The sequence below is a fragment of the Cervus canadensis genome, chromosome 11 (genome assembly GCF_019320065.1).
Source record: "Cervus canadensis isolate Bull #8, Minnesota chromosome 11, ASM1932006v1, whole genome shotgun sequence".
NCBI classification, from domain to species: Eukaryota; Metazoa; Chordata; class Mammalia; order Artiodactyla; family Cervidae; genus Cervus; species Cervus canadensis.
Window position 1 is genome coordinate 75,275,224 of NC_057396.1, and position 27,746 is coordinate 75,302,969.

The window sequence follows — 27,746 nt, forward strand, 5'->3', positions numbered from 1 at the left end:
GCCCACCTGTGAGCTAAGCAGGTGAATTTTTATGATGGTTTCCTTTTCCTCTGCAGTTGGGTAAATAGATCCTAAATCTGTTGGTCAGTGATGGGTTTACTATGAGGAACTAAACAGGTGGTGGTAAACTTGGGGTGAGAGTTCAGATTTACTATCATCCAGAGACAGTTCATTTTCTGTCAGCTGCAGCTCTGCTCTCTTTCCTGTTGTCTGTTTAATTGGAATCAGATCCCAAGTCAAAAAATAAATTTGAGCCTTCAGGTGATAAGCTGGGACAGCCCATTCTCTTTGATCTCTTGGAAATAATTGGTTTCCCTAGTTTGGACTTGTATTATTGAATAAGTATCATGATGACCTTATCCATTGATTCTTTCCACAAATTTTTATCATGTACCTACTATGTGACAGGGACCTTTCCAGATGGGGGAACAAGATGGACAGAGGCTTACAGAGCATACAGTAAACATAAAAAGTGAGGTGCTGTGCAGAGAGGCTTAAGATTGGGTGATAGGAGGTGGAGTGGACAGGAGGCTTTTTAAATCAGGTGGTCAGGAAAGGCCTCTTCTGAGCACATGTTTCGAGTTAAGACCTGAATGACTGTGTGCAATTGGGACAGAATCTTCCTGGTGAAGGAAGCAGTGCAAAACCCTAAGAAAGGAGCAAGCTGAGTGTGTTGGATGAAGTGAAAGGCCAGCATGGTGGGAGTGATATAGTGAGTCAAGGGGAGAGGGAAAAACTTGCGCTGGGTTGGGAGGCAGCAAAGACCAAATAGTGTAGGGCTTTTGTAATCCAAGAGCAGTGGGAGATGATGGGAGAGGGGTAAGAAGCTCCAATACTTTGGCCATCTGACGCGAAGAGCCGACTCATTGGAAAGACCTTGATGCTGGGAAGGATTGAAGGAAAAGGAAGAAGGGGGTGGCAGGATGAGATGGTCAGATACCATCACCTACCCACTCACTTGATGGACATGAATTTGAGCATACTCTTGGGAGACAGTCAAGGACAGAGGAGCCTGGCCTGCTGCAGGCCATGGGATTGTTAGAGTCAGACACGACTTGGGGACTGAACAACAACAACAAAAACACACACTGAGTAACTTACAAACATCAGAAAACGTTCATATTTCTGAAGGCTGGGAAGGCCAAATTCAAGGCACCAAGCGTAGTCAAGTTCTGCCGAGGGCTCTCTTCCAAGTTGCAGATGACCTGTTTCAACTGTGTCCTCACAGAGTGAGAGAGGCAGGCAACTCTCTGGAGCCTTGTTTATAAAAGCACTAATCCCATTCATAAAGGTCTACATTCATGATCTAGGCATCTTTCAAAGGTTTCATCTTCCTAATACTGGGGATTTCGGCATAAGAATTGGGTGGGGGCACAAAAATTCATACCATTGCAGGTGGTTGAACACAGGAATGGCATGTTTTAATTTACATTGAAAAGATTACTGCCAGGCAGAAAAATGGATTCTAGAGGCAAGAAAAGAAGCAAGAACACAATTTGGACTTTTGAGGTAGGGTCAGTGTGAGAATTAATGATTCAGAAGAGGGCAACAGAGTTGAGTAGATTGCCTCAGGAGATTTCAGAGGTAAAATTGATAGGACTTGCTGATAAGAGTGGTAAGGAAAAGCACATGGAATCAAAGGTGATACCCACATTTTTTACTTGAGCATCTAGATTGGATCTGAGATTGAGGAAACTTTGGGAGAGAGGATAAAAAAGTATAGATACTTTGAAAAAGTACCGATTAACTACACCAGAAAAAAACTATGAGGTATTACTTGACATACATAGCAAAGTAACTTATTTGAAGTTTGGTGGTCTGGATATCTCATTGTTTTAGTCTAGATTTTACTTTGCAATACTTTTCAGAAGTGACTATCAGTTTAAATCTTGTGTTCTATTAAACATCCTTTCCAGGAAATATCTCGCACAATCCTAAGGAAAATTGGAAAAGAAAATGGAATCTCTCTAAACCCTGGGATAGTGATTATGCCACTGTCAGCACTCATCCAGCTAACAGCTTGGCATTCAGTAATCACCTTTGATTCCACGTGCTTTTCCTTGGCATTCAGTAATCCTAGGGGAGTGTCCTAGGGGAGTTTAGTACATGTGGTTGGTCAGTGGAATATCCAATGCTCATCCCCATTTAGCACTGTCTAACTAAGACACAAAACAATTTATAGGTTCTTAGACTGTTGAAAGTGGGAAAAGGAAAATGCCTAATTTGTGAACTTGGAGAAATGAAGTCTTAAAAGTCCAAGAAAAGGGACTTCCCTGGTGGTTCAGTGGTCAAGACTCCATACTTCCGGTGCAGGGGGTGCAGGTTCGATCCCTGACTGGGGAACCAGAATTCTGCAAGGTGTGCCATGTAGCCAAAAAATAATAACCACAAACCCAAGAAAAATATAGATAAATGAAATTTTATCTTTCCCTAAGGCAACAAGTTGGTTTACAAATAGAAAAGCCTCTACAAATATTTTATCTCCAATAATACCTTAACTTTACCTACCATAAGGTAGAAAGTTTAAAAAATTTTCATTTTTAAAATATACACAGTCATTAAGAGAACTCTACAGTGTGCTGCAAAAAATGGTAGATGAAGCCTTTAGCAAGAATGAACTACAGCCTGTTAACACATGCCATGCCAGAAAAGGAACTAGACTAGACCTCAGAAAACAGAAGGTAGACCTTCTCCTTTCCCTGGCCGCTTAACTGCTAAACATCAGAGCAGTTAAACCAGCAACATTTGACACCAAAGCCGAGGACAGACAGCAGGATTTAGAATCACACTTCACAGGTGAGAAACCTTGGCTTCAGAGAACTGGCTGGTGGAACACTTTTTTGAAAGACTATTATGTAATAGCCAGAGCAGAAAATGGCCTTGGTCTAAATCAGGAGAGAACATGGGGCCTTGCTCTTGGGTTCACAGCTGTGTAGGACTAATTAGGGCAAAATGTGGCGCTGAGATCTAGGTAGAACTGGCCAGCAGCTCCCCATGGACAGGACCTTCTGGAGAACCTTTTCCTTCCTGCCTGTATTTCCAGACTGCCCAAGATTAGGCAAGGGGGCTCCAGCCCCTGTGCTATAGCAAAACACTAAGGGAATTAAGCGAGGCTCAACCAGTCCATCCTAAAGATCAGTCCTGAATATTCATTGGAAGGGCTGATGCTGAAGCTGAAACTCCAATACTTTGGCCGTCTGATGCGAAGAACTGACTCATTGGAAAAGACCCTGATGCTGGGAAAGATTGAAGGCAGGAGGAGAAGGGGATGACAGAGGATGAGATGATTGGATGGCATCACTGACTTGATGGACATGAGTTTGAGCAGGCTCCCGTAGTTGGTGATGGACAGGGAGGCCTGGAGTGCTGCCACCCATGGGGTCGCAGAGTCGGACACGACTGAGCGACTGAACTGAACTGAGTTTTAGGTGTACAGCAAAGTGACTGAGTTATACACATATCTCTGGTGGGTCAGATGGTAAAGAATGTGCCTGCAATGCAGGAGACCTGGGTTTGATTCCTGGGTCAGGAAGATCCCCTGGAGAAGGGAAGGGCTTACTCACTCCAGTATTCTTGCCTGGAGAATTCCATGGACAGAGGAGCCTGGTGGGCTATAGTCCATGGGGTGGCAAAGAGTCGGACACGACTGAGTGAGTGAACTGAACTGAAACTCTTACTCCAGGGGCCGCTGCTGCCTGCGCGCGCACTCCCGGAGCCTTCCTCCCATGGGTGGCCCTGGGGCCCCAAGGCTGGTGCCCGCTCTCCTCTCTCTTCTTCCCGGGCCTTTGGCTGGAGCTTCGCCCTTCCTGGTGGCTCAGCTTAAGAATCCGCCTGCAATGCAGGAGACCCCGGTTCGATTCCTGGGTCAGAAGAGCCGTTGGAGAAGCGATAGGCTACCCACTCCAGTATTCTTGGGTTTCCCTGGTGGCTTAGTTGGTAAAGAATCCGTGGGAGACCTGGGTTCGATCCCTGGGAGGGGAAGATCCCCTGGAGAAGGGAACGGCTGCCCACTCCAGTATTCTGGCCTGGAGAATCCCATGCACAGGGGAGCCTGGCGGGTCCACGGGGGTCACAAAGAGTCGGACACGACTGAGTGACTAACACTAACTCGTTCTCTAAACTGATTCTTCCCGTCGCGGCAGACCCTTCAGGCGGAAGCGACAGCCTAAGCCTAGCCATCATCCTGGACCTCTGCTGGTACCGGGGGACTCTCAGACTGGGGACGGCTCCGTCAAGATTGTTTTAAATAAAGTTTTCGCCGTCAAAAAGGGGCGGGGTGGCCGGGGGTTGGCCAATGCACGGAGGGGCTGCAACAGGAATACGCCGGGGCCCGAGGGTGATTGGTTACCTCAGAAGCCTGTCTGGCTGGTACCACAGTTATTGGGGGGGGGGGGGGGTTGGCGAATTCGGGAGGGTGACGGCTTGTTCTTGAGAACTTTCAGCAGACACATATAACTATATTTTGCTTCTGAGGATTTCTGTGTCTATACAGGAGGGGCGGAAAGAGGGACGCAGGAAAGGGGGATTACTCGCCCGGCCATTCCCCCATTTCTGACTCTCCCCAAGTACGCCCACCCTCCCCGGGCGGTCGCCGGCGGAGCCCGACGGCCCTGCGCGCGCGCGCTCTCGTGTGTTCTCGCGTGGCGCGGCGCTGTGCTCCCGCAGCCAATCAGGCCGCGAGGTCGCCGCGGTCGCCGGGGTGCGCGCTCACGCCCTAAGGCGGCGTGGGGGTGGGGGCCGCACGGTGAATGGGAGCGCGCGCGGGGGCGGGCGCGGCGGCGTGAGCCGCATGAATGAGAGAAAAGCGCCCTGCGCGAGACGCAACGCGCGCGCCCGGCGCCGGGAGCCAATGGGAGCGCGGGGAGGGCGGGCGACCCGGCCCTGAGGGCAACGGCCGCGCGCCGGCTGGTAGGCGAGCGACGCCGGGCGGGCGCGCGCGTCGAGGGGCGGGCGCGGAGCGTGCGGGGGCCGCGCGCTGCCTCTCAGAGGCCGGACGGCACTGCCGGGAGGCGGCGGCGGCGGCGGCGGCGGCGGCGGCGGCGACGCGGAGCTGGCCGCGGGTGAGTGCCGGGGCCGGCGGCCCCTGCGGAAGCGGAAGTGCGGGGCTTGGGGGTGGGAGGGGAGCGTGACCTCCAGGGAAGGGGGACCGGCGAGGGGAGGCGGTGGGAGGCCCCGCTCCGTGTCCGGGCCGGGTTCTCCGCCCGCGGCCGGACCCTCGGGCCCCGGAGAAGGGCGACCGGCAGAGGCCGGGCCTCCCCTCGGCCGGGTCGTGAGGGGACCCCGGCCCCCGCCGCCCCCGGCCCGCGTCCCGCGGGCCCCCTCAGCCCCTGGGGGCACTGCGGCCGCCGACCGCGTCCTCTCCGTGTGGGCCGGCCCTGCCCCGAACGGCGACCCTCGGCGCCCTGGGCCCGGGGTGGGGACTGGGCGCCGCTCTCTCTCTGCGTCTCAACTCTCTCGCCCCGCTCTGCTGTCCCTTGTTCTGGCCCAAGCCTCATCCTGTTACCTGTCCCCTCGCATCCGCCCGCTTCCATCCCTACCCCCACCAGCCCGGAGCTCCCTGCTTCCAGTACTTTGTACTTTTCACAAGTGGGAGCTCCACTGCGCTGGCCATTATTTTGCCTATAGGAATCCTGTGGGGCAGGAAGGTTGAAAGTGTTTCACCGACCTGGCCAAATGGAGACGTCGAAATGAGAAGTAAAAGTGACAAAGTTCTGGAAGGAGGTGTGGGATCAGATATATGTTATCCTCTAGACAGTGTCTGTGCCTTGGAGTTTTCACTTCTTGGTTAATGCCATCTTGTCTAGGTTGACCTTATATTCGTCTCCCTTATGATTATTATTTTTAATCCCAGGATCCCTTTGTACAATATTAAATCTCTTAAGAGTAGTGATTATCACCTAGTCTTTATAAAACCCACCTAATACTTGCAAGATTTGTATTGCCACGTACTTTGCTACCTCGGTTTATAACGATCACGCCCATATTAAACCTCTCTTTGACTGTTCAGCGGGTATCTTGACATGTGGATTATTCTTCATATACTGATAACTTTGCATTCGGATTTACAGTATTATACCACTTTATCTTAACAAACAGGACTTGTGCTCTCAGTCATGCTGCCCAATCCATTCACCCCTTTAAGGAGGTACTTGTGTTAAGCCTTCCTTAAAGCCGTGAGACAACACATTCCATAGTTTCTTTTCTATATACGTGGTCACCTTCTATAGAGTACTCTGTGCCTGACGGTGTCATCCACGTGCTTGTCCACCTTTGTCTATTGGTATGGGTCCAGACTGCTGGTTCTGCTGAACCACACTCACCCTGCAGTCTCTTCTCGGTTACTCACAGAACATCCTTCTGCTCTGACCTGGTGCGACTTTAGTAGACCCAGTGCTTCCTTGGGTTTTGTCATGTCATTTCTAATATATATTCTCTAAATATCTTAGGCTGATCACTTTTGTTTCCCAGTACTGTCCTCCCCAAATGACCTGGCCTTTTATGACTCTGAATTACTTTGGCAATATTAGCCCATGTGACTTTTTTCCTGTCAGAAAAATATAATCTGAAATAACATATGGTATCTAAATGATATCGTACCCTAGATAAAATATAAGCAGCACAATTTTTCATCTTCTCTAATCTTTGAGGCTTTGAGAGGAAAGTTTAATAGTACTGTCTGCAAACTAAGAATTTGCTCCTCACTGTTAACAAAGTTACTGAGGCCTAAATTCAGAAAGTTGGGCTTTGATTCCTCTAGGAATCAATCTATTCTAATAATGCTGTGTGGCCCTCTAAAACTACATTTTGTGTGTGTGAGTGAGAGAGAGTGCGAGTGCATCTTGAAGGAAGATTTGTCTCCCATGCCACAGAAAGGAGGAAGTGATTGATTCCAGGGTACGTTCATATTTCACTATTCAAAACTTCTGATATTTTCATCTCTGTCCTTGGTATTAGGGAGATACCACACCTCTTGGATGGAAAAAAAAAAACCTTAAGTAAAATGTTTGGTCTGCAGATTCCAAGTTGTCTTCAGTGGACAGGTAGTATATTAGATGAGAAAGGTAGGAAGGGTTTGCTTTGGCAGAGGGGCCTGTGAACTGTGAGTTCTGAACCTGACTGCTTAGTAGATGGCTTCAGGCGTTCTCCAACCTTCAGTTTTATGGAGTGGGATAAGGAACTGTGTCATCAGATAATGTGAGTTAAGTGCTTTGACATCACTAGATGAAAAGCATCCCATACAATCCACAGTGTTATTTTGCTACTACCATCAACAGAAATAATTGCTATTCTTAATCATACCAGGGAAGGTGGGGTCCCTTGACTTCCTACTCGGCCAATATCAGCCAATATCGGAGCAGAAACTTGTTGACTTGGGAAGAGAAAGACCCGCCCCTGTGGTTGACTCAGTTCCTCTTAGAGGGCATCGCACCTTTCAGTGCAGGGACATTTCTCATCCAGATCCTTTCACGAGTTATTTCAGAAGACGAAAAATTCAGCCTTTGCCTCTCTTAAGGTTGTAACTAAAAAGCATAGAAGGATAAGAGCGCGAGAGACATATGCAGAAAGGAAATGAGACTGACTGTCCTAATTTTGTCCTCCTTTTTTCATTGTAGCAATAAATATTCTCTTTGTTCAAAGGGAAATCTCTTTCCTAGGACTGCCCTTCTCTGCTGTGCCTTTGTTTGTTTTCAGATTTTGATATTCTTGGTATTTGTTACTGCCCATCGGTGTCAGGTGGGACAGGCCCCATCTGTGTCGAGAGCTAGTTCTCTGATGATCTGAGGCCAGGTGAAGCCATGTTTTTTTTTCTTCAAAATGAAGAGCACTTGGAAGAGGGAGGAATTCTGAGCCCACTGTCTTCCCAGTTCAGAGTCCTTCCCACATAAACATAGTGAAGTAGAAAATCATCTTCTTTCAGAGGGCACATTTTAATAGACTACCTTGTGGGGTTTTAGCCTCAATGTTCTGAGAAATGCCGTGAAAAAATTCTCTGATCAAGGTATTTGTTTTTCTCCAGGTGAGGCATCATAACCCAGTTGAACTCTGTATCCAGAAAGCCCAAGATTAAAGAAGATCAGAGACACTGACTAACCTGGAAACAGGGACCTCTTGGGAATTTTGCTTTCATCCACAGTGACCTTTCAAAAGTATCATCAAGTGGAATTGCTTTTCTTCATCTTATTTTGCTAATTGGGAAGAACATGGCTTTGGGAATTTTGTGTTTCCCTTCAGTTTTGCATGAACTCTGCAGGAAATGGAGCCCTTGAAGGGTTTGGGAGTAACAAGAAGAGACTGAAGACGGACAAGCTTGCGCTCGTACACTCTCTCGGGTCTGTTTTCCCTCCCCCTTCAAAGAAAAGGATTTACAACTCAACCTTGTAACAGCTGCTGCCCAGCTTTAGCCATCAAGAGAAAGTAAATAAAATTAAACCACCACTGCCAGACGACAAGCCCTGAAGTCAAGGTGTGGGAGTGGTGGCGTTGAGAAAACTGCCTGAGAGGGACGAGGAGCGCAGTGAAGCTGGTTTCTCTTTAAAGCTGGCAGGGGCCCCAGGCCCCTCCTTGGATTGAACTAGAAATACAGGCCCCCCGAGCGCCGCTCGCCTCTGGTGGGAGTGAGGTGGTCGTGGCGCTGCAGTGTCTCCTCCGAAGACATTCTCCTCGCCAGAGGCGCCCTGTGCTCCCCCGTCCCCCCCTCTTCGCTTCGGAGGACCTGCCTCCCTCCATGTGCCGTCCCCTGGCCTGTCCAGCTGCCCGTGTTCCCCACCTGCGGCCGTCTGCATGTGTGCGGCCTCCTGTGTGTCCCCGGTTTTTAAACTGTACCGCTTGTGTTTCTTAATCGCTCCTTCTGCCTTGTTCTGGGGAGGTGGTGGTTCGTCATCTGGAGTCACCTTTCCCCCTCCCATGTGCTTTCCTTCCTGGGAGATCTCTTGACCTTTGGTTTTATTTGGGAGGGGGAAGGGTGGTGATTCTAAATTTTCTGTGTCCCTGGTCTCCTTCGGTCCTCCTCTCTCCGTGGTCGCCCTCGTCCCGTTTTCTTGTCTGTTCTGCCTCTGTGTGGGCCTGTGCTATGCGGCAGGGCAGATCTCCCAGCAGAGCTCCAACATGCCCGCAGAGTCTGCAAAGAGGTTCAAACCCAGCAAGTATGTTCCCGTCTCAGCAGCCGCCATCTTCTTAGTGGGAGCCACGACCCTCTTCTTTGCCTTTACGTGAGTTTCCTCCTGGCAGTGGTATCGGGCGGGGTGGGGAGGGGGGGGGTATGTTTCCTCTTGAGTTTGGCTCCTTACTTGCAAAGCCAAGTGACTGGGAGTGTTTGAGGTCTAATACAGGTAAATGGAAACTGCAGAGGTGTGGTGAGAAGAGTTAAGGCCAGGCCCACCCTCTGCCTTCCCCGCCTCCCTTCCTCTGGAATCACAGATGTCTTCCTATTTTCCTACCCATTTTCATCATTAGATGATTCTGAACTAGAAAGGAAGTGGGAGGGAGTCACCAGAGAGGATGAAGCAGCCTCAGCAGTCAGTTCTGTGAGAACTGGACTCGACGGAAGGTTCGTCGAGTAGTCATGGCTTTTCCCCAGGTTCACTGAAGCTTAGATTTGCAATTGCGGGAACTCAGTCCTGGAGAATCTCAAACTCGATTTAGAAGGTCTGCCAATGAGGCGGTTTTGGCCTTTAGTGTTGCTCAGATGGTTTTCGTGGTGGTGGTGGTGGTGGTTTTAACTGCTGTGCGACATGCAGGATGGTTCCTGACCGGGGATGAACTCAGGCCCCCACAGTGAAGGCAGAGTCCTCCGCCCTCGGCCCCCGGGGAAGCTCTGGTTTTCTCTGTATTCTTCAGGGCCAAAGCTGAAGACGTGAAGGCCGCTGGGAAAGAGCAGGTTTCATTGGAGAAGAGAGTCCTAGGAGGCTTCCTTTAGTGCTTCCTGCTGAAGGGAATGGCAGGCATTTCTCCTATTCCATGGTCCTTTTAGGAAAAGCAGTTGAGTTGGCATTGAAAGACTTCCCACTTAGGATATTCAGCCTTTCTTAATCTGCTTGTTACTGGAGGGGATCTGAGTGATTTATCTTCATTCTTTTCCCTGTTACTTCAGCTGTCGACCACCTGGCGAGCATCTTTACTGTTACCTGTTTATAATTTAACATATACCAGGCTTCTGAGCCTTAAACTGTTGAGTCATTGAGTTGGTGTTCTAGTTGTAGCTCTTGGAACAATCAGAGCATGCTAGATATGCTGGGGGGTGACTCTGCTGTGATTCAGGCCAAACCTAATTGTGGGGTGCTGGTTAGAGCCAGTGTGAGGTGGCTGGCAAGAAGAAGATGAATTGGAGTGATCGGCAATAAAAGCAGTTTGGACTCATTGAAGGATGACTGAAGCGGGCAGTTACTGTTATGGGGAGAAAGTAGAACAGAAATTAAGTCTGTGTTAGGAGGGAAGGAACCACCTCCCTCCAAATAGAGCTTCTGACGCCAAAAGGAATTCTCAAAACTGTGGGTTGTTTGACCAAAAGAGTAATAATGCAGATGTAAAGTAAATGCAGTGTTTTTCTATTTGGTTTTTAAACAAGGGAAGAATGAACCTGTTATCTAAGGTATGAGCATCATCCTGCTTCCCACCTCCCCCTCGGAAGAGCAGACTAGGTCACAGACTCTTTGGGCCTGAGCACACCTGTGGAGTCCCTCGGGGTTCAGCCCCGCCTTCCAAAAAGGAGGAGTGAGTCTTTGGTGTCCGGCTTGCTTTTGGTTTCTGCTGTTATGACCTTGAGGTAGAATTAGCGTTTTAACCGAGGGATGTTTACCTGGGATCTTAGTACCTTTGTGGGATTTGTGGTGCTGTCAGGAGGGACAGGTTCAAGACTCATCTGACACCCTTTGACCCACCTAGTAGGGGAGGGAGTCTTTTCCTTTAAGAGGCAAAGCCTTTGGGAAGTGAAGAGACTGGGGACTGGCTCCGTGGTTTCTTTGAACCCATCCATTCCTGAGTTGGGGCGAGCAGAATCCTAGTTCTTAATTTGCTCCTTTGGAGCCATTGAAGTGTTTGGCTGGTTCTACCAGTTTTGCCACAGAGTTGTCCTGACATAGGCATTTTCTCAACTGATAGTTGAAGCTGTTTAACCTACTTTCCTGTTGCCTGGTGCCACAAAGTCAGGGGCCCTCCTTATTCCCTGCGCTCTCAGCTCTAGGAGAAAGGATTTTGGAGGACAGGGTTGACTCTTACTTGCCGTTGTTACCTCTAATCCGAAGTGAGAAGTGCCTTAAGGCTTCGCTCTAGTCCCCCCGGCAGGCTCCTTGAGCCACGGGTTCGCCCTGCCCACTTGGTGGGGACACGATGGCCACCCTGTCTCACGCCCCTGGCGCGCGTGGCTTCTGAAGCGCTCGTCTCTTCCCCTCCAGCTGACTGGAGCAGCGCCTGTGCAGGCAGATACCTGGCTTGAGGTAGCACTCTTTGCCCACACCGCCCTGTCCCTTCTGAGGTTCAGTTCTCCATTTAAAACCATAGACAGTCTAAAAAAGACTGCTTTCAGGTAGACGAGAGGAAGGCGCTTTTGGAACCAGCTCCTGCTGGGGTCCTGAGTCGGCCCCTGCTGCCGCCCTGCTCTCCTCACCAGGCTGCAGCTGTTCTCACACCGGGGCAGGCCCCAGGTGAGAGCTCCTTTGGAGCCTCCAGGCCTGGGAGGAGGAGGACGAGCCCTCCCGACTGGCAGGTGTAGTTCGTGGAGGCTTCCAGTAACTAGGCGCGGTTCACTCTCCGTGTTTCTTTGTCCAGCAGGGAAAGCGCGGAGCAGAAATTAGCAGCTGGGTGTGGTCAGCAAGACGTGAGTTCTGCTCCAGAGGAGCTCGCCTAGAACTGCTGAGGTCTTCCCCGTGACCCGGGTGCCTCTCATTTACAGCCTTTGTCCAGTACTGAAACTAAGCAGGAGCGATCGGGGACCCTGTAGTTCTTTACTCTCTCCACTGTTTGGGAAGTTGGGGGCCTGCTAAAGGAACCTCCCGGTCCCCATTAGGTAATAGACCCTGCATTTAAGGTCACCGGCCTGGACCCCACCTGGCTTCGCTGAATCTCCTTTTGTGATGAGCAGCGGGCAATTCCAGGGGAGAGGAATAAGCCCTGTTTGGGGAAGCTGGTTCTGGTAAAGTCGGTTAGCTGTTGCGGGCCTCTGTCTTCTCTGTATAATGAGGAAGTTGACCTAGAGAGTTTATTTAAGCAATATGCCCCTTCTCCCCCCCCCCCCGCCTTCCCGCACTGAGCTCTTCTGTGGAACCCAGTATATAAAGTATAAGGGTAGGACTGCTCTGGTTCAAGAGAGGCTGGCGCCTAGAGGCCCAGACCCTGGGTATCTCCTCTTTTCCTTCCTGGGGACCCTGACCCTGACCCTCCTCAGGGCTCCTAGCAATACCATTAGAAATAAGTCACTGAATCGTATCCTCTGAAGTCTCCTTGAGCTGTGGAGTTATGTCAGCTAGTGTCTGAGGAGTCTGTTTCTAAAACTGGCGGGGCAGGCCTGGGGGTAAAGTCTGGGCCGCGAGTCATCCTCTGCAGGAAGGGAAGTCAGGATTGTCCAGAAACCCGTGCTGGTCCTGCCAGGGCCCCAGCCGTGGAGGCGCTTCCGCCTTTCCCATCTCTGCTGCTCGCCCCTCCAGCGTCTCACCCGCTGAGTTGGGCAGCCTCGGTGACTCTCCCTCTGGGTTTCTTTTTCATGACTGCAGAGGTGCTGGCACCTGATTTGAGTGGGAGCAGCCTCGTGATCTAGGGCATTAATTGAGCAGTGGTGGTTCTTTTCCTTCCCACGTTGTTTTCTCATCCAGGAATACGTGCCCAAGTCCTCAGTCTTGTACTCGGCTGCTTGACAGTCTGGAGAAGACAGGACAAATCCAGTGTTTCATGAGAAATTTACCCACCTAGAAGGGAAGGGGTTGTTTTTCCGTGGAATCTTGAGGATCCCCCGGGGCAATAAGTGGGACGTTCTTTCTAGGCTTGCCTCATCGCCAAGGAACACTCCCGCATAACACTCAGAGTAGATGCTATGCGTGGCAGGAATGCATAGACCTGTCCTTTAGGAGCAAATACTTCTGTTGTGTTCTTGAATCTGGTACCGAGGAAGTGCAGTTAGGGAGGGAGGTGGGGCTGGAATGATAATTGATGATGATGGAGATGGTTAATAATGTTTTTTTGTTTGTTTCTTCTATCTTGTGAATGCTCCTATTAAACCAGCTAGTTTAAAAGGAATCGTAAGCTCTTCTCAGACATTGTCTCTTTCATTCTCTTATCTGTGTGATGTAGCTGACGTAACAAGCTTGCAGTTTCCTGTAAATTACCTAAGGCTACAATAGCAAAGCACTGATGAAGACAGGATTGAAATCCAAAGCTTCTTGACTCCTACTTTAGTTTTCTCACCAGGAATTTAATTTTACACACATATATAGATATATAATAGGAAGAGTTAGGGCTGGGGGACAGATTTTCAGTACTGTGAGTATTGAAACCCCCTCTTCCAATTTTGGAGAAGGAAATGGCAACCCACTCTAGTATTCTTGCCTGGAGAATCCCAGGGACGGAGGAGCCTGGTGGGCTGCCGTCTACGGGGTCGCACAGAGTCGGACATGACTGAAGTGACTTAGCAGCAGCTCCCAATTTCATTTGGCTTTGGAAACAGGAGTGCTGGAGCGGCGGGCAGAAGAACCTGTTCTCCCTGGGGTGGTGTAGGTCTGGGAGTCTCACCCATGAGTCAGCCAGCCTTCTGAGCGACGCCACTCCCTGCGCTCGGAGCTCTTTGATTACCGCCTTTGGCGGAGGACGAGCCTCAACAGCTCCTCGGCTCAGGCCTCGCCTCCTCCCATCCAAGGCAGCAGATTGAGACAGGCCACTTGGGGGGGTCACCTAGGAATCTGGCAAAGTACTGTAGCAATGGCAAGCCCCCCCCTGGAGCCAGGCAGGATGTGGGATATGGCAGGGGCAGGCCCCGCTCTCAAGGCCTCTCCTTGGTGGGATGTACCCAACTTGGAGTGCTCAGGTTGGAAGCAGTAGTCTTTGATTTGAATCTAGGAGCAAGGCTCGCCCATGCCGTGGAGTTATTTGCATCTTTTCTAGATACTTGCCACAGTGGGGATTGGCTTTATTTTGGAACTTTTAGTTTTTATTTTGGAACAGAGATGGGAACTTTATTCTAGAGTCACACACTTCAGTTGGAAGGGGTTGATATTCAGAAGGTTGTAAGGGGTAAAGTTCATTATCCAGGGGCAGGTCGTTGGCAGGATATCCAAGAAATGGAGTGATTTGCTTTGTTTGGAAATGCAGAAACTGAGGACCGGATTGGGTCGGAAAGGTTGACATTAGTGATGGGGCCGATTTGTCCTTCTTGGTCAGCATAGTTTCACTCAGAGACGGAGGGACCCTTGCTTTTCCTGAAGCTCCAGAGGCCACAGTAGCCAGTTCTAGGAATGAGACTTTTAAATCACAGGGACCTCAGTGTTCTAAGGATTTAATTCCTTTTTCCCTTCTAATTATCTTCCCAGGCTGTAGGAGTCAAGTGAGTCACCCTTTCTCCTCTTCCCTGGGCGGAAATTGAAGTGACAGCTCAGAAGCGGGGAGGGGCTCTGACCTGGTTGACTGGTTTTCAGTTTCTCTCTCTCCCTCCCTCCGTGGACCTAGGAGGTCACGCTTTGGGTGGGGCTGGGTGAAGACTCTGCCTTCTTGCTTGTATATTCCACCCCAAACCCTGCCAAGGTGTGGGGTCAGCTTTTTTGAATCAGCCCCCAGAGGAAGAGGCTTCCGTAGGAGACTGACAGAATAAAACTAGAGCCATGACTGGAGGTCTGTTTTTCCTTGAAATCAGTGCCTTTGCCCTAGCTTCATGGTTTTGTCTCCCAGTTAGGTACTGGCCCATCAAGAGAGGCGGAGTTAACTGATAGTTACTGTGCAAAAAAGCCTTGCATTGTGAATATTTACTTCAGTCTTTTTTTAATGATTGGCTAAATGGAATTTGAATAAATAGATGGTGGTGGTAAAGGCTTGGGAGACGCTTTGTGACAGTTTGGCCTCTTATCGTTAGTTTATCGCTGTGTTGTTCAGTCACTCCGTCGCATCCGAGTCTTCTGCAGCCTCATGGGCTGTAGCCCTCCAGGCCCCTCTGTCCATGGGATTTCCTCAGGCAAGCATACTGGAGTAAGGTTTGCCATGTTCTTCTCCAGGGGACGTTGTCAGCCAGGGATCAGGCCCGCGTCTCCTGCATTTGCAGGCGGAGTCTTTACTGCTGAGCCACCAGGGAAGCCCTGTCATTAGCTTGTTCCTCACTGAGGAGCTCTGTTCTTTGAACGTCCTGAATCATCGCTCAGGGCTGTGCTTATTGTTTGGATGGAGACAGGTCCGCTCTCAGCAGAATCCACGCCTGCTGTGGATTACTTCTCCCAAGTCAGTTGCTGTCTTGTTCTGCTGGCATCTCTTTCCTTCAGTGAACGCTTCCTCTCCTTCCGGCTGGTCTGGGTGAAGGGGGACAAGGACAGATGCTGGCCTAATTCTGGAGATTAAGTTCTCAGCCACAGAGCAGATTAGGGTGTTTAGCCACTGTCTTGTAGTGGGAAGTTCTTCTGAGCTGAGCCGGAAGAGAGGGTGTTTGACACCAGGGACCCCGCAGGCAGCTCATCAGTTGTTCTCCTGACACCAGCAGGAACCATCCTCGGGGAAAGGGCGAGTGGGCTGCATTCCTAAGATGTCTGTCCTGACAGAAGCTGAGGGCCCAGCTCACTCTCGGTGTCAAGAAGTTCCCTAAAGCCTTCTCATGGTTTGAACTCTGGAATACTCGATACGTGTGGCCAGTTTCTTTTCCCTGCAGGATTTAGGGCCACTCTGATACGTTCTATCTCTCTCTCTTTTTTCTCTTCCACTCTTCTGCTTCATTTATTGATCTCAGGGTTTTGGTATCCTTCCGTATCTATGAGTGGTTTCCTTTGTTTACCCTGAGAACTAGCCTCTAGTTGAATAAAATTCTGTGAAGTATCTGATGAATGTTTGTATCTGTAATGGATCTGAAGAACCTCTAAGCAGTGGTGAGTGATTTGGAGCCAGAGAGGCAGGTGTTGTCCCCTGCTCTGGGCCAGCGTGCGGGTCAGTGGGGCATGGCTGAGGTCCAGGGGCCTCAGGCTATCCCAGAGCAGGACTGCAGCTGGTGTCGGTCACATTCTTAGTCCTCGCTCCTGGGCCTGGTTAAGAGGTGGTCAGGACAGAGGCCATGACACGTGGCAAACCACAGGGTAAGAATGAATTTGAAGAACACAGACTTCGGTGCAAGGGCGTATGAGTCTTGTACCTTGATCGAAAATGAGCATTTCCCTGGGAAACTAGACCCACTTGTTGGGGAGGATGAAGATAATTTGAGACAGCGAAGGTGAGCCACAGGAGATGTGTATGTAGGTGTGGGGCGCGCACACCTACACTTTTACACGGCCGCTGTTCCGGGTGTCGCGGCAGCCCCTCACTGTGTTTGTCGTCTGTGCAGCTGTCCGGGACTGAGCCTGTCCGTGTCGCCTGCGGTGCCCGTCTACAATGCGGTGGTGTTTCTCTTTGTGCTGGCCAACTTCAGCATGGCCACCTTCATGGACCCAGGGATCTTCCCTCGAGGTAAGAGCTCCCTCTTCTCTCTTGGAACTGCCTTTGAGAAAAATGAGTTTTGGCATACACGATTGGTCTGGAGCCTTTGGGATCTAGCATTTTGGGATGCTCCTGTAGTCTAATGGTGAAAAGCACGTCAGGGTTTTATAACTTTTAGGCCTGTGATCCACTTTGGGTCAATTCTGGTTTTCAGTTACTCATTCAGCAGATATTTATTTCAGGCGTATGGGTTGGGCATTACTGCTAGCTTTGATGATATCTAAGATGAATCAGAGAGTAACAGCGTGATACAACCTGTAGTGGAAGCATGAACAGGCTCTGTGGGACCTCGGGGAGGGTGCGCTTACCCTGCCCAGGTAAACGGGGGGATGCTGCTGGAGGGTGCGAGGGAAGACCTTCCCAAGTGGAGCACGGGCGGGGTGGGCCCTGTAGGCAGAGGGAGCCGCATGTGACTGAACGGTGACCAGGAGACAGAGTGCGGTGGGTGGGAGACAGCGCCGGGTTGGGTGGGGGGCAAAGGTAAACCAGAGCCAAGTGTGAAAGGCTGTGTATTACACAGATTACACTTCTTCCTTTGGACAGCAAGAGGTCTTGAACTGGAGGAATCACAGGATCAGATTTCCTTTCACAAAAGTAATTCTTGTAAAAACAGATAGATACCTTTTGGGAGGCTCCTGCAGTAATGCAAACCAGATGAACTTGAGTTCAAAGCTGGATTTACAGATTCAGACCCAGGAGAATGTTTCATGACTGATCGCTTGTTAGGCGAGAGTGAGAGGGTAAAGCAGTTTCTAGGCTGGCCCCACCGCTCCTAACTGAGAAGAAGGCTGGACACTGGTTCTTGTGGACTAAGACCCAGGTCACAGCAACGCTGAGCTATTTTGGACGCATGACAGAGCATCTCAGACACGCTGAATTTGAGATACTCAATGGATCGTTCTGGCTTCCCTCATAGCTCAGTTGGTAAGGGATCCACCTACAAAGCAGGAGACCCCAGTTCCATTGCTGGGTTGGGAAGATCCCCTGGAGAAGGGAAAAGCTACCCACTCCAGTATTCTGGCCTGGAGAATTCCATGGACTGTATAGTCCATGGGATTGCAAAGAGTCGGACATGACTGAGCGACTTTCACTTCACTTCAATGGGTTGCTCAGGTGCAGTTACCCAGTGGCAACTCAGTAGTGAGGCTCATGGCAGAGCCCTCAGCCATGCAGTTTTGTCAGCAGCAGGAGTGAGATTGTCTAGAGAAAGTAGAATGAGGTTAGGAAAGACCGGGTGTCAGCCTGACCAGCCTTGATTAATAATGAGCAGAGGAGAAGGAGCTGTTGAGGAGGGACTGAGCAAGAAGAGAAAGGAGGAGGAGAAGCTGGACAGAGTGGGGGCTAAGGAAGTTCATGAGATAGCTGATGGTTGGTGGTGTCAGAAATTAAGGTCAGTAGTGTGGAAACTCCAAGTTGCCCATTGTTTTAGTAACTAAGAAATTAGTGATCTTAATAAGAATTGTTCGAGATGTCCCTTTTGTTCAGTAGTTAAGACTCTGCATGTCCACTGCAGGGGGCACGGGGTCGGTCCCTGGTTGGGAAACTAAGATCGCAGGGCTTCATGGCATGGCCAAAAAAAAATACAGCACACACACAGGATTCTTTATTTTTTGGTTCTGCTGTGCAGCTTCCAGGATCTTAGTTCCCTGACCAGGGATTGAACCCAAGCCCCAGCAGCGAAAGCGCTGAGTCCTGACCACTGAACCACTGGGGAATTCCCAACAAGAACAGTTTAATTGTGTGTTTATGTATGTGGGAGAGAGACAGTTAAATTACCAAAACTGCAGTGTTTCAGAAGGCAGTGAATGGGAAATGAGGGAGCAGCGTCCGTGAGGATTAAGGTTATTCTTTCAAGAAGTTAAGCAGAGAAGGCAGAAGGTGGAGTGTCTTAGGTGAGAGGGAAGGGTCTCGTTTGTTTCCTGATACAGAAGGCATTAGTGTGTCGGTAGCATGAGGAGGTAGAACCAGAGAAGAGAGAGAAACTGAAGTTGAGGAAAGCGGGTAATTGAGTGACCCAGAGGAAGAGATGCTGTCCTCTCCTGGTTGGAAGGGTGATGCTCACAGAGCTAGGCTGTTTCTGGAATAGAAGGCAAGAGTGAGGACCAGCATTGGTGGAATAAGGTAGAAAGAGAAATTGATGCTGACGGTTGTTGTTGATGACGTCTAATTTTTCTCTTAAATGTGCCAGTTACCTTATCGAGAATACTGGAGTGGGCAGCCTTTCCCTTCTCTAGGGGATCTTACCAGCCCAGGGATTGAACCCAGGTCTCCCACATTGCAGGCAGATTCTTTACCAGCTAAGCCACAAGGGAAACCCACAAAACAGATAAATGTCACCTGTAATTTCACAGCCCAGAGATAACTACTATTATATTGTCATATTTTTCCTTTCAGTCACTATTTTGAAGTGTATTATATTATATACGTATAATGTTTATACACACCATCACCTGTGGCACATATATGTATATCTGTTTTTGTTTTCAAAATGGGATCTTTTAGTTTTTGTAGTTCTTTACCTTGTACTTTTAACTTAGTTATGTTGTTAGCATTTCCCTTACTCAGTAAATTTGAAAACTTCACCATCACTTATTTAATTTTTCCTTCCCATAGGTATTTTTTTTTAGATTAATAATTTAAAGTAATGAAAATTGCGTACTGTAGATGAAGGCAAATAATGTTTAAGTTTTGAAGTGGGGTGGTGAGTTTTTTTTTTAATAGTTGATTTATAGTGTTGTATTGCTTTCTGCTGTGTGAGTTTCTGATAGCTGAAAATTGAAAGGGCATCCAGGTAAGGAGAATGTCTGGGACCAAGAAGCATCACTGACATGTACAGGGAGCCAGGGGAGACCTTTGGCCAATGGCTCTGTGCGTGGAGAGGAGCTTCACGCTGGTTCGTTTCTCCCTATTTGGATTGCTGTAGTTCAGTCGTGTACTTGTAAATACTGAACTGTTATGCAGACTCATTATATATGTACTTTGATATGTAAATCATCTATTTCTTTTGAAATATACTCATAATATGTAAACCAAGAATCTCAGCCTATCCATATCAGAGCCGCCTCTGAGTCATCCTCCTGAACCGCTTTTCCCAGTGTAGAATACATTACTTCCTCATTTCCACGGTGTTGTATAAAGAGCTGATCTCGCAGCGTTAGAGCTGCCGGTTCCTAGTCTCCCTCGCCGTTAGACCGCATTCCCTGAAGGCATATCACTGCGTCCCCAGTGCCTAGTACAGCTGCAGCACAGCCGTGTTCTCAGGAACTTTTCCTCTCTGCAGCTGAAGAGGATGAAGACAAAGAAGACGACTTCCGGGCGCCCCTTTACAAAACCGTGGAGATCAAGGGCATCCAGGTGCGCATGAAGTGGTGTGCCACCTGCCGCTTCTACCGGCCTCCCCGCTGCTCCCACTGCAGCGTCTGCGACAACTGTGTGGAGGTGAGCGCCGGCGGGACGCGGCGGCCCGCCCGCGGAGTCGGCCGAGTCCTGTGGGCTCCGGGCCGTGGCCGGCTCCCGGGGCTGTTCTCGCTCTGCCAGAGTGCTGGCAGCGATGTACGCGTGAGGGGTGGCGTGTGGTGTGCTGTTGCGGCAGGGCCCCTGGGTGGGCAGGCGCAGGCGCTCCCACACCGGCCCAGCTCCTGGGCTACTTGTCCTGGTCGGTGTTGTCTCTGTCTCTCACACCGTCAGGCTGCTGAGCTCGTTTCACCACAGGTAGCCCCTGGGGACGCGCGGTGCAGTGCTCTGGGCGACCTCAGCGGCAGGGCTGCAAGCGAGCGTCCGTGCGTGCACGTGTGTACAGTGGGAGCTGACACAGCATGGGAGAGTGGCTATACGCGGAGAAAAATTAAAAAATAAACGTGCAATTTTCAAATTAAAAATGCAGAACAAATTGTACAATTATATTTCTCTTTCTGTCCTTCTGCATTCCTTGTCTTTTATTTTTAACCCTTTTCCCAGTCCATTTTTACTTGGCTATAAGCAGTTGCCTACTAGATTTTCTTTCTAAGCCTTTTTTTTAAAAAAAGAAAAATCTTAATGTATTTGCAAGCCTCTGATATTTGTCCCTGTCAGAGTTCCTTGGTCACATAGGATAAACTGAGAGATGGCCTTGGCCTTTGATCAACTTCTGGAAGGTCTTTGTTACAGATTGATGTCTTAAGTCACTTCATTCGTGTCTGACTCTGTGCAACCCTTTGAACTGTAGCCTCCCAGACTCCTCTGTCCATGGGATGCTCCAGGCAGGAACACTGGAGCGGGTTGCCATTTCCTTCTCCAGGGGACCTTCCCGCCCCAGGGATGGAACCCATGTCTCTTATGTCTGCTGCCTTGGCCGGCGGGTTCTTTACCGTTCTTTCCCACCTGGGAAGCCCTACAGATCGATAGATAAACTGCAGGAGTCTGTTCTTACATTTTGCAACTAAATGGTGAACGTGATCACACATTGCTAAAAGCGGCGTTTAGTTTTGCTGTTGTTGACGGAAGTGGCGTCATGCGTGGCCCCAGCCTGCCTTGTTCGCCCACAGGAGTTTGACCACCACTGCCCCTGGGTGAACAACTGCATCGGACGCCGGAACTACCGTTACTTCTTCCTCTTCCTGCTCTCCCTGACGGCCCACATCACGGGTGTGTTTGGCTTCGGCCTCCTCTATGTCCTCTACCACCTGGAGGAGCTCTCCGGGGTCCGTACGGCCGTCACGTATCCTTCAGGGCCTGTGGGGCGGGGGCGAGGCAGGGAGCAGGTGGGGGCCCGTGGCGGCGGGGGCCACAGGGAAGGTGGCCACAGCAGGAGCCGGGGCGGGCCAGGCCGCGGGGCTCTGCTCTCCTTGACCGCTGGCTTCAGGATGGCCGTGATGTGTGTGGCTGGCTTGTTCTTCATCCCGGTCGCTGGCCTCACGGGGTTCCACGTGGTGCTGGTGGCCAGGGGACGCACCACCAATGAACAGGTAGGAGGAGACGTGATGGGAGGCCATGATGGGAAAGCGGGCTTATGTCTCTCAGCCCCGGGATTAGTGTGTACTTTTTGTGATGAGGTGTCCACATTCCTCATGTAAGCACGAGAACAGGCCATGTCTTAGTTAATAAGCATTTATAGACTGTGTCCTTGGTACTGGACGACTTGGGCTCTGAGCCGATAGAAACAGTAAAGACCTGGGCCAGCCCTCAGGAAGCTTGTAGTTAGTTTCCTGCACATAATAGCAGCTAACCTTACCTGCTTACTCTTACATAGAGATCCCCACTTTCCATAAAGAAACTGATGTTTAGGGTCAGACAGGTACCGTGAGGTAGACCCAGAAATTGAACTGATGACCCTGACCTGAGTTCCCATTCGCAGTCACCACAGACACGCGCTTCTTTACGGCAGGATTGTGCGTCACTCATTTTTATGCCTCCCAGGTAGTGGGTGCACAGTGAGTTGTCACCGATGGGTGTTTTGGCTCCTGGAGGTCATGGTCCCCTTGTCTTGGACTGATTTGGTCCTTTTTCCCTCTGTCCAGGTTACGGGTAAGTTCCGGGGAGGTGTGAACCCCTTCACCAACGGCTGCTGTAACAACGTCAGCCGTGTGCTCTGCAGCTCCCCAGCGCCCAGGTACGCCTGCCCCGAGCTCCAGCGCTCACCCTCGGTCACACACGCCCGTCGTCTTCGGGTTGGTTCTGGGGTGGGGGGCTGCCTTTTAGGGTGGGTTCTCCTAGAATGGGGAGTGCTGAAGTGTCGACCTTCAGACCCTGTGAGTTTAGTGCATTCTTTATTTTTTTTTATATGAACTTTTAGTATTTTATTCATTTCCATAGTTTTACAGTATTAGTAAAAATATGGCCATTATAAATAAGTATAAAATGGAAGTTGATGGAAAAACCCCAAGTCTTCCTTGACTCCCACCCTCCCACCAAAAAACTAGCTAGTATATGGCAAATATCCTTTTCACACATTATCTTTAGGCATATATTCACTTTGTAGTGGTGGATGGTTTAGTCGCTAAGTTGTGTCTGACTCTCGCGATCCCACGGACTGTAGCCTGCCAGGCTCCTCTGTCCATGGGGTTTTCCAGGCAAGATTACTGGAGTGCGTTGCCATTTCCTTCTTCATAGTGCATTCTTTAGGTGGTACTCCCTTTGGAGAGGCGAGGATGAGATTTACTCCAGAGTGCCTCGAGCTGGGTGTGTCTGCCCAGAGGCCTGGCCTTGCTTTCGGTCTTGTACTTCATAGAATCGAAGAAATTAGTTCAATGCTGGTCTTCCCCTGGCCTGCTAGGACTGTTTCTTCTATCTGTAAAAGTGCTTTCCACAGGGTGGGCAGCCAATAGATAGTTCTGAATGACTGAATAAAAGCCCTCTCACTCTTGACACTCAGGTATTTGGGGAGACCAAAGAAAGAGAAGACAATTGTCATCAGACCACCCTTCCTTCGACCCGAAGTGTCAGATGGCCAGATAACCGTGAAGATCATGGACAATGGCATCCAGGGGGAGCTGAGGAGGACTAAGGTAGGGGTGCAGGGGGTAACGCCGGGTACCTCAGGGAGCTGCCCCCATGGCGTCCAGGGATTGCTGAGGAGACTGAGGTGGGAGTGCAGGGAAGTGAAGCCGGGTACCTCGGGGAGCTGCTCCCATGGCGTCCAGGGGGAGCTGAGGAGGACTAAGGTAGGGGTGCAGGGGTAACGCCGGGTACCTCAGGGAGCTGCTCCCATGGCGTCCAGGGGGAGCTGAGGAGGACTGAGGTAGGGGTGCAAGGAGTAACGGCGGGTACCTCGGGGAGCCGCATCCGTGGCAGAGGTGGAAGCTTGCTTTGTTTAAATCTCTTAATGTAGTTGCCACTTTCTGGTTTGTCGTAAGTTACTTAGATATGTAATTTCTTCTCCCATTACATTTTAAGTTTATTAATAGTAGAGATTGAGTCTATTCCTTCGCTTCTCTTCCTAGGACTTAATATAGAGCTTATGGATGGTAGGAGCTCAACAAGTAGTTGTTGCTGGAAATAAATGACAGAATGAAACCCTTGTTGAGGAAAACTTCTCTCTCTCCAGCACCATCCCCAGAGTGACTGGCTTCTCCTTGCCTAGTTGAGAAGCACATGACGACGCACCCCCCCCCCCTCAGTTTCGTACTTCCAGTTGCCCTGACGCTCCTTTCTGCCTCATTTCTCCAGTCTAAAGGCAGCCTGGAGGTAACAGAAAGCCAGTCAGCAGATGCGGAGCCGCCACCCCCGCCTAAGCCGGACCTGAGCCGTTACACGGGGCTACGGACACACCTCAGCCTGGCCACTAACGAGGGTGAGTGCGGCAGGAGTGAGATCACTGCAGAGATGGCAAGGGCTGGGGGAGGCCGCTGTGTTGTGACTGAGAAAACCCAGCAAGCGGTGCTTGAGCCACTTCTGCGGACAGCGGGAGGGGGGTTCCACTGAGCGCGGGCCGTGACAGGGCCGTCCGTGTACCGCCAGCCTCTGGACAGACCGGAGAGCGTCCCAGGGTCTCTGCGCTCACTCACTGTCGGTTCTGGGCTGGTCTGAGTCTCTAGTCTTCATTTCGGCCAACTCGTGTGTGTTCCTGGGCCTTCCCTTGTGCGCGGCATCTCTGTGCCTACCTCATCTCCCCTGTACTTTAAGCAGCTGTAGCCAAGTTGAGGGCGCGGCTTACGAGGTGCTGCCCCTGGGCTCTTTCCTGCAGAGAGCAGCCTGCTGGGGAAGGACAGCCCCCCCACGCCCACCATGTACAAGTACCGGCCGGGCCACAGCAGCAGCGCGTCAGCCGCCATGCCGCACTCGTCCAGTGCCAAGGTACGGAGCACGCCCCCAGAAGCAGGGCTGCGGTGTCGGCCACCTGCTCTGGGGACACGGGGACGGGAGGAGGGCAGGAAGCACCGCAGGGAGAGGAGACACAGGCGTTTGCTCCGTGTCGGCACTAGGGGTGCCGAGTCTCCCTGACGTGTGTCCCTCACCCCAGAGGGGCCCTGTGGCCCCCTGGATGGGCGCACTCGGACAGCCTCGGCTCTGAGTTCAAAACAGCTCCACCGTCACAGAGAAGTTCCTTAACCTCTGTGCCTCATTCCCTGCGTCTTACAATGAGAGGTTATTTGTTCCTAATCAGAGATGAGCCTCAGGTTGAATGAGAGAATGCAGGTGAACTCTAAGCATGTTGCTGGCGCATGACACACACTGATTGTGACGGACTCCTTGGGCTCTGGGGCCTCGAGTCTGTTGCGGGAGGGGCGGCTGAGAGCCGGCTCTGCTTTCTCCCTCAGCTGAGTCGCGGGGACAGCCTCAAGGAGCCGACCTCCATCGCAGAGAGCAGCCGCCATCCCAGCTACCGCTCGGAGCCAAGCCTGGAGCCCGAGAGCTTCCGTTCGCCCACCTTCGGCAAAGGCTTCCCCTTTGACCCGCTGTCCAGCGGCTCGCGCTCCTCCAGCCTCAAGTCTGCCCAGGGCACGGGCTTTGAGATGGGCCAGCTGCAGTCCATCCGCTCCGAGGGCACAACCTCCACCTCCTATAAGAGCCTGGCCAACCAGACACGAAACGGGAGCCTGTCCTATGACAGCCTGCTCACGCCCTCTGACAGCCCTGATTTCGAGTCCGTGCAGGCGGGCCCGGAGCCAGAGCCGCCTCTGGGCTACACGTCTCCCTTCCTGTCAGCCCGGCTGGCCCAGCAGCGGGAGGCCGAGCGGCACCCCCGCCTGGTGCCCAGCGGCCCAGCGCCCCGCGAGCCCTCGCCTGTCCGCTATGACAACCTGTCACGCCACATCGTGGCCTCGCTGCAGGAGCGCGAGAAGCTGCTGCGCCAGTCGCCGCCGCCCGGCCGCGAGGAGGAGCCGGGCCTGGGGGACTCGGGCGTCCAGTGCACACCCGGCTCAGGCCACGCGCCGCGCACCAGCTCCTCCTCCGACGACTCTAAGCGCTCGCCCCTGGGCAAGGCGCCGCTGGCACGGCCAGCGGCCCCCCGGTTCGGCAAGCCGGATGGGCTGAGGGGCCGGGGCCTCGCGTCCCCTGAACCAGGCCCGCCCGCCCCCTACCTGGGCCGCTCCGTGTCTTACAGCAGCCAGAAAGCCCCCCCCGGGGTCCCCGAGACGGAGGAAGTGGCCCTGCAGCCGTTACTGACGCCCAAGTAAGTGCCCACGGCCTGCCTGCAGGCGGCCTCGGGGCGCCCGGTGCCTTCCAGCGCGCGGACCCGGCTCGCCCTGCCCGGGGAGAGCCCGGCCTTGTCCCGCGTCCTCTGCCTGCCTTCCTGGGCCTCACCTGTTGAGACTGAGGAGAGGGCGTTTCCCTTAGTCTTGTCCACCTAAAAAGCAGTTTGTTTGCCTGGGAGGAACTGAACAGTGTGGCTGCTACTGGAGAGAAGCAATAAATACGGGAGAGAGGGAAGCAGGCCGCTTGTCAACGGGACAGCAAGATGAAAGGGGGTGTTTGAATAAGAAAGGCGTGTGTGGAGGGGACGTTTTCTCTCAGCCTGTTTTAAGTGCGTCCCTTGGCTGTGTCGTGTCCCACGCTGACCCCCCTCCTTTCCTTCCCAGAGATGAAGTACAGCTCAAGACCGCCTACAGCAAATCCAACGGACAGCCCAAGAGCATAGGCTCAGCCGCCCCCGGCCCGGGCCAGCCTCCTCTCAGCAGCCCCACGCGGGGCGGCGTCAAGAAGGTGTCAGGGGTGGGGGGCACCACCTACGAGATCTCCGTGTGAGCCGGGCCGCCTCTGCACCTGCACCAAAGGGCCCCCGGGCCACCTCCCTCCTCCAGGGGCCCTCCCCTGCACGGACGTGTCAACGCCGATTCCGAGAAGAGGAGGGGTGTTTCATAGAGTGCAGGGGGGCTGGGGCCCCAAGACTGGGGTAGCATCCCCCCTCCACCTTTCAAGACCCTGCCCCCCTCACCCCCTGGACCAGACTCAGTGGACATTTGTGCAATTGCTCGCCCTGGAGGGAACCAGATCATTTTTAAACCAGAAATAATTTTTTTTATTATTGTTACGGATTCTATTTTTTTCCTCTTCTGCGTTACCAGGTGTGTGTGTACATATATATATATATATATATATATATATATTATAAATATCAAAGAAATTATATATCTATCCTGGGATGGGAAGGTGAGGGAGGGAGATGAGTCAGGGGCCCTTACTCTTCCTGCCCCTCAGACCAGCAGCAGGAGAGCAGACGCCACTGAAGTCTCCCTCTTCCCTGTGGTTCCTGCTCTGGGTCCCAGTTACCATCTAGGGACACAGCACCCCGAGCTGTTGGTGCTGCGTGGTCAGGAAAGACAGCGGGGGAGAGTCGGGGTGGGGTCTCTCAGAGGAGGGCTGGGAGAGGAGAGTTGTTTTCCAGGCTCAGCGGCACTTAGTCTCCCCTGGGGAGGGCGCCTCAGCCCTGAGTGGTGGGGGGGGGGGGCGGTCAGGAGAAGGGCTTGGCAGAGCTCCAGCAACAATATTGGGGTGACCCCCCTTCTTGGGGGAGAGGGAGCAGAGCGGGCCTCTCCAGCGGGCCCCTCAAAGCCCTCCTCCCCCGTTCACACGGTTAACATTTTTAAACCCAAGGCCGGGAAAGAAGAATCCAAAAAGCAATATTTCTCATCACATGCCAAAAACGGGATTAAGAGAAGGAGCAGCAGGCTGAGGCCCCTCCAGCTGTCCCTTGGGAGTCCCCCTCTGCCCACCTCAGTATGGTGCTGGGTAGATGGGATACCTAGGTTCTCACCTTCAAAAATAGGGGCAACCCCAGCCTCTAGACAGAGGCCCTTTTATTTTTTATTCTGATTAGCCATTTTAAACCAACAAGGAATAAAAAGAAATCCTGATCTAACCAGCCCCCCTGACTTGTGTTATTTTGTGTGCTAAAGGCAGGGTGACTGATCTCTGATGGGAAGCTACAAGGACGACCTCGTACGCGTCTCTGGTCCGGGCCCATCCGTAAGCAGGACTATGGGGAAGAGAGCCACTTGAGACAAAAGAGATCCTGTTTTTACTTAAGTGATTTCTTGTAACGACCAAAACTCTTTTCATTTCTAGAGTCTAGAGAGCTCTTGATTTTTGCCTACAGTCCCTTAACACCATTTCCTCTGGATAGTAAAGCTCCTTTTGGACGCAGCTAGAGGTGAGCCAGTGGATGATCACGGCGTGAGAGGGACGTA

General features: G+C 51.6%; 1 protein-coding gene across 2 annotated transcripts; it reads left to right on the forward strand.

The window, feature by feature from the left end:
- The first annotated feature begins 4,894 nt into the window (after window positions 1-4,894).
- On the forward strand, window positions 4,895-27,423 carry ZDHHC5 (zinc finger DHHC-type palmitoyltransferase 5). Of its 2 annotated transcripts, none has more exons than XM_043481633.1 (12): window positions 4,895-5,060; window positions 8,018-9,209; window positions 16,490-16,611; window positions 19,922-20,079; window positions 21,165-21,337; window positions 21,482-21,584; window positions 22,137-22,228; window positions 22,991-23,123; window positions 23,785-23,908; window positions 24,302-24,411; window positions 24,876-25,732; window positions 26,139-27,423. In XM_043481633.1, exons 2-12 carry the CDS (start codon window positions 9,106-9,108, stop codon window positions 26,302-26,304), a joined length of 2,142 nt encoding a protein of 713 aa, XP_043337568.1. In that variant the 5' UTR covers window positions 4,895-5,060; window positions 8,018-9,105; the 3' UTR covers window positions 26,305-27,423. The 2 variants fall into 2 exon arrangements, with proteins under 2 accessions (XP_043337568.1, XP_043337569.1); XM_043481634.1 differs by lacking the exon at window positions 4,895-5,060 and adding an exon at window positions 5,198-5,721.
- Window positions 27,424-27,746: the final 323 nt, after the last annotated feature.

What these genes read in the sequence shown, in the direction of transcription:
- ZDHHC5 (XM_043481633.1), top strand. Translation starts at nt 9,106, where the DNA reads ATGCCCGCAGAGTCTGCAAAGAGGTTCAAACCCAGCAAGTATGTTCCC. An exon ending in CCCAGGGATCTTCCCTCGAG is followed by an intron (nt 16,612 to 19,921) that starts GTAAGAGCTCCC and finishes TCCTCTCTGCAG; the next exon opens with CTGAAGAGGATGAAGACAAA. An exon ending in CAGCCTGGCCACTAACGAGG is followed by an intron (nt 23,909 to 24,301) that starts GTGAGTGCGGCA and finishes TCTTTCCTGCAG; the next exon opens with AGAGCAGCCTGCTGGGGAAG.